Here is a 12,550-nt window from a genome sequence, read left to right as displayed (position 1 = left end):
TTTTACTTACAAAATGTTCTTAATTACATGAAATTATCTAAACCAGGGGTCACCAACGCGGTGCCCGCGGGCACCAGGTAGCCCGTAAGGACCAGATGAGTAGCCCGCTGGCCTGTTCTAAAAATAGCTCAAATAGCAGCACTTACCAGTGAGCTGCCTCTATTTTTTAAATTGTATTTATTTACTAGCAAGCTGGTCTCGCTTTGCTCTACATTTTTAATTCTAAGAGAGACAAAACTCAAATAGAATTTGAAAATCCAAGAAAATATTTTAAAGACTTGGTCTTCACTTGTTTAAATAAATTCTTAAATTTTTTTACTTTGCTTCTTATAACTTTCAGAAAGACAATTTTAGAGAAAAAATACAACCTTAAAAATTATTTTAGGATTTTTAGACACATATACCTTTTTACCTTTTAAATTTCTTCCTCTTCTTTCCTGACAATTTAAATCAATGTTCAAGTAAATTAATTTTTTTATTGTAAAGAATAATAAATACATTTTAATTTAATTCTTCATTTTAGCTTCTGTTTTTTCAACGAAGAATATTTGTGAAATATTTCTTCAAACCTATTATGATTAAAATTCAAAAAAATTATTCTGGCAAATCTAGAAAATCTGTAGAATCAAATTTAAATCTTATTTCAAAATCTTTTGAATTTCTTTTAAAATTTGTGTTCTGGAAAATCTAGAAGAAATAATGATTTGTCTTTGTTAGAAATATAGCTTGGTCCAATTTGTTATATATTCTAACAAAAGTGTAGATTGGATTTTAACCTATTTAAAACATGTCATCAAAATTCTAAAATTAATCTTAATCAGGAAAAATTACTATTGATGTTCCATAAATTCTTTTTTTAAGTTGTCTTCTTTTTTTCGGTTGAATTTTGAATTTTAATGAGTCGAAATTGAAGATAAACTATGTTTCAAAATTTAATTGTCATTTTTTTTGGTGTTTTCTCTTTTAAACCGTTCAATTAAGTGTAAATATCATTAATTATTAATAATAACATAGAGTTAAAGGTAAATTAAACAAATTGGCTATTTCTGGCAATTTATATAAGTGTTTATCAAACTGGTAGCCCTTCGCATTAATCAGTACCCAAGAAGTAGCTCTTGGTTTCAAATAGGTTGGTGACCCCTGATCTAAACAAACATAGCACGTCACATCGAATCGCTTAATTGCAGCAATACATCCTCTGATCAGCCGCTTCCCTCTGTCCAGAAAGAATTGATTGATTGATTGAAACTTTTATTAGTAGATTGCACAGTACAGTACATATTCCGTACAATTGACCACTAAATGGTAACACCCGAATAAGTTTTTCAACTTGTTTAAGTCGGGGTCCACGTTAATCAATTCATGGTAGAAGCTTAGGAATGCAATAAAAGATAGTTTTATTTTTCCTACTTCAACTGTGGCAGTTGACCATTATGATTATCACTGGATATATGATCAGCAACAATGAGTGTGTTTACAAATTAAAAAGCCTAACAATATGGCCACTGGCAATGCATTGTGGGAAATGTAGAAACCTCCAAAGCCCTCTATTGGTGCTGCTTGTTACTACAATGCAACACAGAAAGTTGGAGTTTAGTTTGCCAAATATGTAAACAGTCTTTTAAATTAGAGATGAAAGTAACAACTTGAGGTTGTTTATTTATAGTCTCCACATTAAAGTTACTGTGAAATGAAGCGCACAAAAATAACGTACATTGATTTACACATACAAGTGCACTTACATGTAGGAATCATGTTAAATCAACAATACGATTTGGTATAAACAGGGAAAAAAGAAATGCAACCATACAGGATAAAAAGTTGGCTCCTAATTATTCGGTAATATTCAGTAATTCCAAGATTGCACCAAGAAAAATTCCTAGTTTGTGAACCCGTTCTCAAACAACTATTCTGATTCTGATTCTGATCATGCTAACGTACAATGGACAATCCCATTGACAGGCTAACAAAAGTTAGCATCGTGATTGTTTTGAACTCTTACAAAGGTTTACCAAAAGAGATTTTTACGCAACAAAATTGACAAAACTGCAAATGCATTTCTACTTAAAGGCATATAATCACCAAACTGTGGAAACAAAAAATGGCTGTTAACTTTGTATTGGTAGTAGGCGAGTTTGCTGCTCTGCACCGTGTACTTAACAGCTACAGAAGCCTCAAACTCATTCAAATAGCGTAGTCAAAGTTATGTTGATCATGACTGCCAGGAGAGGGCAGCACATATATTCATCCATCCATTTTCTACCGCTTGTCCCTCTTGGGGTGCTGGAGCCTATCTCAGCTGCATTCGGGCGGAAGGCGGTGTACACAAGGTAGATAATTGATCAGCCTTTTGTCTGCTTTTGTTTATTGCTGCACCGTGTTGGGGACCTTCAGGAGTGCAGTTGTCTGTGGCTTCATGTCAGTATTTGCCTGTACTTATTTTTTTTATTTTATTATTTGACTGATGCATGTTTCTTTTTTCCCCTAGTTGATTATGTTTATTTATTTATTATACGTATCATTTTGGGGGGTAAAAAAGAACATTTGACATGTATTTAATAGTATTTCTGCACTGTATATGACAGAAATGTAATAAACAAATAAGACTTCTGATAGCAATTTGGGTTGCTTTGTTGTTGGAAATAAATGTCTTAAAATGTTGCAACTTGGTGAAAGACAGAAAAATACAATAATTATTATTTGTATTGTATTCTTTAAAGTATGAGTAAATACAACATAAGGTTGTCTTGTACTTAAGACCCATCATCTCCTGGCCATACTTGGTTTCCCCAACAAACACGTGCTCGAACCCGCAAGAATCCTCTCTGATTAAAGCAAGTTCACTCAATGATCACACATTTCATGCACTAGTAAATAAATATCCAATAAACTTTTCCTTCACAGCTAAGACTTGGTTATTAACGCTAAGGCCTTCAGCTTCACTTGGTGGTGACTGGAACAAAAACAGCTCACCCTCCGCTCCTGTCTCGGTGGTACAATCTGAACCAGATGTCGTAGAGCTGTCTCTTGAAGTGCGTGAGGTCTGGCGGAGACTGTCTCTTCTGGATCAGATACTGGTGAGCACGCTGGCGGTGCACAAAACAACAACATGGTTCCTGATCGCCCGTCTACTGTCACACGATTTGTGTTGTCACCTTCATAACTTCTGTCTCCAGAATGGCGTCCAGAAACTTGTGGTTCTCCCCGAACTCCTCTGACGTCACCTTCTCTGACACGCCGGTCGACATCTCGTAGTTGTCCAGCAGGTTGATGAAATCTGCATCAAGGATGAAGCAAACTTGCTAGTAAGTCCACGGATCTCAGATTCTCATAACAGCCTTTTTACACAGATCAAGACTTTGATATGGCACGTCTTTGGCTATGACCGGGTCCTTTTACACAGTGTCTCCCCCTCTGTTACTGGATAGTGTGTACCACGAGATTTATCACCAACTGCGCTCCCCTTACTCACCATTGCGTATTATACTCAATGGTTAACTGGACATCTTTAAGTGCTCGACGCCTCAATCATTGGTATGTTTTCATCTACAAAAGCATTCTGGGTATCACTCCATCTTATCTGTCTTGTCTTTTAACAAAGAAACAAGGAAGTCACAATCTTCATTCAATGAATGTTCTGCAATTTGTCGTCCCCAAAGTAAGAACTGAACTGGGCAAGAAAGCATTTAGGTTTTCAGCAGCGAAGGCTTGGAATAACCTACAATCGAATATTAAACTTCAAACCCTTGTTACGTTGAATGAGTTTAAAGCTTCTGTGAAAGGACTGCAGTCTACCTTGTCTGTATGCACATGTGTTATGTGAGCAAGTTTTAATGTCGTAAATGTGATGTTTTATGTGTTTGTTTACTGTTTTTAATGTAACCTTGCTGCTGCCCTCTTGGCCAGGTCTCCCTTGGAAAAGAGATCTTTGATCTCAATGGGATTTTACCTGGTTAAATAAAGGCTAATAAATAAATAAATAAAAGTTACTGTTACTTTGTCTGGAAGGCGGTAAATTGCGGAGTCTCTGCTGTTTGTAATGTTGTTAGCACTTTTTTTTTTTTTTTAAAAAGACAAAAAAATCATTTCAAATCCAAATTATTTAGAGGAGTTTATCTGGAGATGTTTTAGATCATGGGTGTCAAACTCTGGCCCTTGAGGCGATATCAAATTAACACTAAAGCTGGCCCGCCAATCCTCCCGGGAGTCTTCCAAACGCCCGCCTCGTCCGGGACGCCACAAGGTGTGTGTGTGGGGGGGGGGGGGGGGGGGGGGGTGGGGTGGGGGGGGTGGTAGCGGGGGTGTATTTTGAAGCGTCCCGGAAGTTAGTGCTGCAAAGGGTTCTGGGTATTTGTTCTGTTGTGTTTATGTTGCGTTACGAAATGTGTTTGTCGTTCTTGTTTGGTGTGGATTCACAGTGTGGCGTATATTTCTAACAGTTTTAAAGTTTTTTTATACTGGCACCCTCAGTGTAACCTGTATGGCTGTTGATGAAGTATGCGTCGCATTCGCTCGTGTGTGCATACAGAAGCCGCACGTATCTTGTGACTGGGTCTGAACGATGTTAGAATGGATGAAAAGCAGACGTGACGACATATCGTAGAGTACGTTAAAGGTTAATTTGTTCAACCTTGGCCCGCGGCTTTGTTCAGTTTTAAATGTTGGCCCACTCTGTATTTGAGTTTGACACCCCTGTTTTAGATGGATAGGTTAATCCCATTTATAAAAAGCCAAAAACATAATTGTGTTTTTAAAAGCCGGTTTCAACTAAGTCCCTGCAATACTGTAATTAGTTTTAGAAAAGTTGGTTTTGCATAATAGGTGCCCTTTAAATTGATATTCTGGTCATTTTATTTTTTAATTTGTTAGCACTTTTTTTTTTTTTTTAGAGAAAAAAATAAAATTCAAATCCTAATTATTTAGAGGGCTTTATCTGGATATGTTTTAGATAGGTTAATCCTAGAGATGTCCGATAATATCGGCCGATAAATGCTTTAAAATGTAATATCGGAAATGATCGGTATCTGTTTCAAAAAGTACAATTTATGACTTTTTAGAACGCCACTGTACGCAGTGGTACACGGACGTAGGGAGAAGTACAGAGCACCAATAAACCTTGAAGGCACTGCCTTTGCGTGCCGGCCCAGTCACATAATATCTACGGCTTTTTACTCACACAAGTGAATGCAAGGCATACTTGGTCAACAGCCATACAGGTCACACTGAGGGTGGACGTATAAACAACTTTAACACTGTTGCAAATATGCGCCACACTGTGAACCCACACCAAACAAGAATGACAAACACGTTTCGGGAGAACATCCGCACCGTAACACAACATAAACACAACAGAACAAATACCCGGAACCCCTTGCAGCACTAACTCTTCCGGGACACTACAATATACACCCACCTCAACCTCTTCATGCTCTCTCAGGGAGATCATGTCCCAAATTCCAAGCTGCTGTTTTGAGGCATGTTAAAAAAAAATAATGCACTTTGTGACTTCAATAATAAATATGGCAGTGCCATGTTGGCATTTTTTTCCATAACTTGAGTTGATTTATTTTGGAAAACCTTGTTACATTGTTTAATGCATCCAGCGGGGCATCACAACAGAATTAGGCATAATAACGTGTTAATTCCACGACTGTATATATCGGTATCGGTTGATATCGGAATCGGTAATTAAGAGTTGGACAATATCGGAATATCGGCAAAAAAGCCATTATCGGACATCTCTAGTTAATCCCATATATAAAATGCCAAAAACCTAATTGTGTTTTTAAAAGCTGGTTTCAACTAAGTCCCCTGCAATGCTGTAATTAGTTTTTAGTGCATATAAACATACCAATTGTGTGTGTCTGGGGTGGTGACGTTTAGGAGTCTTGTCTATGAAGAATTTGGTGTTACGCCCCTGGGTGGAGACCTGATGGTTCTACTTTGTCCCCATTGTTCCATTTTAATGTTGTTTTATACAGAGCAGGAAAATGCGGGAAAAGTGGTGCTCTGACACTCCTTCAGGAGGTGGAATGTCAATCATGTCAAATCCTCCAAAATCAGCTAAAAACCTACAATAGTGCTTTTGCATCTTGTACTTTCAATGTATTCTCATAGCACCGAGCAAACAGTATAGTCATCATTGCACAGGTGGAAGACAAGAGGCTTTTTTTCTTCACTTAGTAAAAAAACATTCAAACGTAATAGAAGATACTCAACGTACGAGAATAAGTCTTGATGCTCCTCAGCTTGTCTTCATTGACGTACGTGAAGAGTGGCGCCCTGGCTCTGTCTCTGGCGTAGTTACTGCCCTGGGCCACATAGCCTGCCCGCCCCTTCATTTTCAACACAAACACGGAACAACAACATTGGGGGTCAAGATATAATGCTACTCCCACAACGTACCCCACGCTATACTACGTCATTGTATTCATTTCACAAATCGGTGCCATTTACTTGTTGTGACTCAACTTTTTTCAACTCAAAACCCGACAATACTCTGTTGAACAACTCAAAATGTGTATTTGATGATCTTTTTTTACTTTGTATAAGGCTCCTATGGCATTTTGAGTAACAGGAATGAAAGTAACAGGTGTGAGCTTTTAGCATATACAAGCAAATACATGAAATATAGCCACATGGTATTTATGCTACTGTTACAAATAGCATGAATCATTTAGTTAACAGGACTGCGCTGCTATTTTTATTTCATATAATCAAATATACAGAAAAATAAGGGTGAATTTCTTCATATGCCGTGCAGAGGATGTGAATGATGCAACTTCCTGTGAGTTGTGAAATGTTCAGTTCAGCTTAACCATTCATGTAGCACATTTAAAAACAACCCCAGTTGACCAAAAGTGCTGGACATAAAAAAGACAAACAGTGTATAATATACATTTTCAAACAGCAGGATGAATAAAATACTTGAATATCAAATATATTTTGAAAAAAAGTGTAAAAACATAACATCTAAAAATAATAGAATATGATAAACATGTCGGGCAGCACGGTGGCAGAGGGGTTAGTGCGTCTGCCTCACAATACGAAGGTCCTGAGTAGTCGTGAGTTCAATCCCGGCCTCTGGATCTTTCTGTGTGGAGTTTGCATGTTCTCCCCGTGACTGCGTGGGTTCCCTCCGGGTACTCCGGCTTCCTCCCACCGCAGAAAACATGCACCTGGGGATAGGCCCCTCCCACCTCCAAAGACATGCACCTGGGGATAGGCCCCTCCCACCTCCAAAGACATGCACCTGGGGATAGGCCCCTCCCACCTCCAAAGACATGCACCTGGGGATAGGCCCCTCCCACCTCCAAAGACATGCACCTGGGGATAGGCCCCTCCCACCTCCAAAGACATGCACCTGGGGATAGGTTGATTGGCAACACTAAATTGGCCCTAGTGTGTGAATGTTGTCTGTCTATCTGTGTTGGCCCTGCGATGAGGTGGCGACTTGTCCAGGGTGTACCCCGCCTTCCGCCCGATTGTAGCTGAGATAGGCTCCAGCGCGACCCCGAAGGGAATAAGCGGTAGAAAATGGATGGATGGATGGATAAACATGTCATGTTTGCGCTCGATTTCGGCTCCAAGCAATTCAGTGTGATTTTAAACATGTGTTGGTCTGTCAGCCTTGAAAAAAATGTGAGCTGCAGATGCAATTTTTTTCATACATTCTAAAACAGATTTCCTCTCAGGTGTTGTCTGTAAATTTGCATTAAAACTTCGAGCAGACGTCCCCATTGAGCCAGAAATCAAAACAACAACCTTTTAATGACCTGCTTTCAGGACAAGCGGTAGAAAATGGATGGATAGATGATAAATATGTAAAATATCATCAAATAAGAAATGCACAACAAAGCTATTCCACATCTTTTCAGAGGGGGCATACTTGCCAACCCTCCCGTTTTTAGCGGGAGAATCCCGGTATTCAGCGCCTCTCCCGACAACCTCCCTTCTCCCGACAAACTCCCGGTATTCAGCCGGAGCTGGAGGCCACGCCCCCTCCAGCTCAATGTGGACCTGAGTGGGGACAGCCGTTCCCACGTCCGCTTTCCCAGCAGCTTGCCTGCCCAATGACGTCATAACATCTACGGCTTTTAGAGAGTAGAGTGCACAACAAGGAGAGAGAGTTCTTGGTTTCTTATGTGGGTTTATTGTTAGGCAGTTTCATTAACGTCCTCCCAGCGCGGTAACAACACACAACAACACACGTCACGTTTAGTCTACCGTAAAGCAGTTTGTCTGCCGTAAACAGCAATGTTGTGACACTCTTAAACAGGACAATACTGCCATCTACTGGATAGCCTGCAGAACACTGAAATTCAAGTAAGTATGTCTTTTATTTATATGTATAATAAAATTTAAAAAAATTAAAAAATATATATATAGCTAGAATTCACTGAAAGTCAAGTATTTCATATATATATATATATATATATATATATATATATATATATATATATATATATATATATATATATATATGTGTGTGTGAAATACTTGATTTGGTGAATTCTAGCTGTAAATATACTCTCCTCTTAACCACGCCCTTGGCCACGCCCCAACCACGCCCCCCCCCCCCCACCTCCCGATATTGGAGGTCTCAAGGTGGTAATGTGTTAGGGTAACAGGACTGAGTGAAAACCCAAGGATATCTTAAGTGGGATTTTTTTATTATTTTTGATGTGTGTATGTGTGTGTTTATTTTAAATATAATTGGGGAAAAATACATAATATCATAAAAAAACTAAGTATTTAAATGATATTTTATGGTCAAATCTAGCGAGGACACAGTCAACAAATATTATTTTTCCCCTTGTTTCACCCAGGGGGTGTGGAACAACATCCCTGCTTGACACTCAGCATCAAGGGTTGGAATTGGGGGTTAAATCACCAAAAATGATTACTCACTGCTCTCTCACCTCCCAGGGGGTGATTAAGGGTGATGGGTCGAATGCAGAGAATAATTTCACCACACCTAGTGTGTGTGTGACAATCATTGGTACTTTAACTTTAAGGGGATGGGTCAAATGCAGAGAATAATTTCACCACACCTTGTGTGTGTGTGACTATCAGTGGTACTTTAACTTAACTTTAAATGGCCATTGACATTGCTCGACCACCACGCATATTCAATGAGCCGGACGTAAGCCGGATGGGACGTCATTCAAATCCAAGCAATGTACGCCGTTAAAAGGTTGTGATTGGATTCATTCCAAACTCGTCCCACCCGTCGACAAGACACAATTCTATATAATTGGATTTTGTTTCTGTCGACACTTTCGTCTCGTATCTATACGTTAACTAAGATGCCAGTTACTTGTGTTATCGTCTTAGTCAACGTGACTTTCTTACTCATCGTCTTATTTTTACCTGCTTCAAATGCATAGACCTCCAATATCGGGAGGTGGGGGGTGGGGGGGTGGGGTGTTGGGGGTGGGGGGCGTGGTTATTTACCGCTAGAATTCACCAACTCGAGTATTCCATATATATATATATATATATATATATATATATATATATATATATATATATATATATATATATATGTATGAAATACTTGACTTTCAGTGAATTCTAGCTATATATATATATATTTATTTTATTTACATAAAAGAAATACTAGAATTATCTATCCATTAGATGGCAGTATTGTCCTGTTTAACTTCTCTGTTCATGACTGAGAAATCATTTCGGCCACCGTGTTTAATGGAGAAGTCTGTTCTACATATTTACAGGCAACATACACTTTCCCCTTCCAACTGTCCTGGATGAACTGAAATTCTTGTTTCCATTCGTTTTGGAACTTGCAAGCGTATTTATATTGTGGGAAAGCGGACGTGAGAATAGGCTGTCCCCACTCCGTCTCAGGTCCGCATTGAGCTGGAGGGGGCGTGGCCTCCAGCTCCGGCTGAATACCGGGAGTTTGTCGGGAGAAAGTCTCTGCCGGGAGAGGCGCTGAATACCGGGATTCTCCCGCTAAAAACGGGAGGGTTGGCAAGTATGTCCAAATGTAAAAAAAACAAAACCCCAAAAAACCTAGATGAGGCAATTCCTGAGGGAATTGCATGTGAATGCTCCAATGCTGAAGTTGAACTGAAATCCTGGAATTTTTTTTCAATTGTTGAAAGGGAGCACAGAATTCCCAAACAGGCTGAATATTTTGAACTTGGAACAGTTTGAATCAGATGAAAATTGTGGGAGTTGTGGATCTTTGAAAAATGTCCTATTGATTTAAATGGGAGTTTCCCAAAAATGGTGGCATTTTGGGAAAAGCGGGATTTTTTTGGAAAATGGTAAAGAAAACTTGAATGTCCTGAATGAGTTGAAATGGTTGGTGTTGAAATGTTTCAAATCGGTCGAGAAATGTTGAAGTAGTAGTCGTTGAATTGAGAAATGGTATTACGGAATTCCTGGAATTTCGGGAAAACCGGGAATTTATTCAGTTCAAAAAACAACTTACTTTTTTTTTGGTCCTAATTAAGAGGAATGCTTTGACGGTGGAACGGTGGAAGTGGGTTGAAAAATGTGTGAGGAGTAGTCGCCAGAAAAAAGGGTGGAGATATGGCTTTGGAAAACCAGGAATTCCGGAAAATCCTGGAATTTCTTTGAACTTGGAAAAAGTTTTAATTTCGAGAATGGTGGAACGTGTTGATGGTGGAATGGTTTGAATAGGTTGAAAAATGTGGAAATGGTGAAAGTTTGAAAAATGGCCAATTCATTTTGAATGGGGAAAAATGTCCCGGAAAACCTGGAATTCTGGGAAATCTGGGAATTTTTGGAATTTGTCAAGGGAAAAGCCCGCAATTCCCGAATAGGCTGAACAGTTTGAAGTTGGAACGGTTTGAATGGTAGAGCTTGCCAAAATCTGGAGAAGAAGACGAATAATAAGTTGAAGTTGAAGTTGTAGAAAACCAGATGTGTGAATGCTTTGGAGCATTCACACAATTAACAGCTTCCAGCCCCGGGCGGGCATGGCTGACTCTGTGGGCGGGCACTGCCTTAAGAGCTGTTGCGGTCAGTGAGTTGGCAGCGTTTTAGCCTACTGACTAGCGTCCTTGACTTGTTGTTTGGTCACAGGTTTGAGCCTGGGTGTGTGCAGGGCTTCACGTGGGATGACCACTGTTACGTTACACCAAGTCAGCTGTGGTGTACTCTCCACCCCTTTTGTCCCCTCAAGAACAAACATTGGCATTCTCCAAGTACTGACCTGCGGAGAAATGATGTAATCAGTTCCCGGTTTGAGGCGGTTGACGTCCAAGTGCCAGAGTTCGTTGAGCACCTCCGACAACTCCTGGTTGGCTCCTTGACTGAGGAACAGAGCAGATGACTTGAGCGGCGTCTTTAACAAGATGCCGTTTGTTTGGACGCTTTTGCTCAGTGGCCTTGTGGTTAGAGTGTCCGCCCTGAGACCGGTAGGTTGTGAGTTCAAACCCTGGTCGAGTCATACCAAAGACTATACAAATGGGACCCACTACCTCCCTGCTTGGCACTCAGCATCAAGGGTTGGAATTGGGGGTTAAATCACCAGAAAGATTCCTGAGCGCGGCCACCGCTGCTGCTCACTGCTCCCCTCACCTCCCAGGGGGTGGAAAAAGGGGATGCAGAGGATAATTTCACCACACCTAGTGTGTGTGACTATCAGTGGTACTTTATAGATAGACTACATGTATTTATATTATTCACATGTGAATAATGCTGTATATAAGACTGTATTTATATTATTCACATGTGAATAATGCTGTATAATAGACTTTATTTATATTATTCACATGTGAATAATGCTGTATAATAGACTTTATTTATATTATTCACATGTGAATAATGCTGTATAATAGACTGTATTTATATTATTCACATGTGAATAATGCTGTATAATAGACTGTATTTATATTATTCACATGTGAATAATGCCGTATAATAGACTGTATTTATATTATTCACATGTGAATAATGCTGTATAATACTGTATTTATATTATTCACATGTGAATAATGCTGTATAATAGACTGTATTTATATTATTCACATGTGAATAATGCTGTATAATAGACTGTATTTATATTATTCACATGTGAATAATGCTGTATAATAGACTGTATTTATATTATTCACATGTGAATAATGCTGTATAATAAGACTGTATTTATATTATTCACATGTGAATAATGCCGTATAATAGATTGTATTTAAATTATTCACATGTGAATAATGCTTTATAATAGACTGTATTTATATTATTCACATGTGAATAATGCTGTATAATGGACTGTATTTATATTATTCACATGTGAATAATGCTGTATAATAGACTGTATTTATATTATTCACATGTGAATAATGCTGTATAATAGACTGTATTTATATTATTCACATGTGAATAATGCTGTATAATAGACTGTATTTATATTATTCACATGTGAATAATGCTGTATAATAGACTGTATTCATATTATCCACATGTAAAAAATACCTAAGTGTTTATTGTTTATTGTGAGCGAACTGTGGAGCTGAATTTCCCCCATGGGGATCAATAAAGTACTTTCTATTGT

General features: G+C 38.8%; 1 protein-coding gene across 2 annotated transcripts in view; it reads right to left on the bottom strand.

The window, feature by feature from the left end:
* Positions 1-974: 974 nt before the first annotated feature.
* LOC133631153 (uridylate-specific endoribonuclease C-like) overlaps positions 975-12,550 on the bottom strand; it is a 35,124-nt gene continuing 23,548 nt past the window's right edge. For both annotated transcript variants that reach the window (XM_062023262.1, XM_062023263.1), the window contains 5 exons: positions 11,210-11,309; positions 6,224-6,335; positions 3,156-3,277; positions 2,974-3,086; positions 975-2,825 (listed from right to left, as the gene is read on the bottom strand). In XM_062023262.1, the coding sequence (XP_061879246.1) occupies positions 2,519-2,825; positions 2,974-3,086; positions 3,156-3,277; positions 6,224-6,335; positions 11,210-11,309 (754 nt within the window). In that variant the 3' untranslated portion in view covers positions 975-2,518. The remainder of the gene's footprint in view (positions 2,826-2,973; positions 3,087-3,155; positions 3,278-6,223; positions 6,336-11,209; positions 11,310-12,550) is intronic.

Source organism: Entelurus aequoreus, linkage group LG16 (genome assembly GCF_033978785.1).
Source record: "Entelurus aequoreus isolate RoL-2023_Sb linkage group LG16, RoL_Eaeq_v1.1, whole genome shotgun sequence".
NCBI classification, from domain to species: Eukaryota; Metazoa; Chordata; class Actinopteri; order Syngnathiformes; family Syngnathidae; genus Entelurus; species Entelurus aequoreus.
This window is presented reverse-complemented; position numbering and strand designations above follow the sequence as displayed.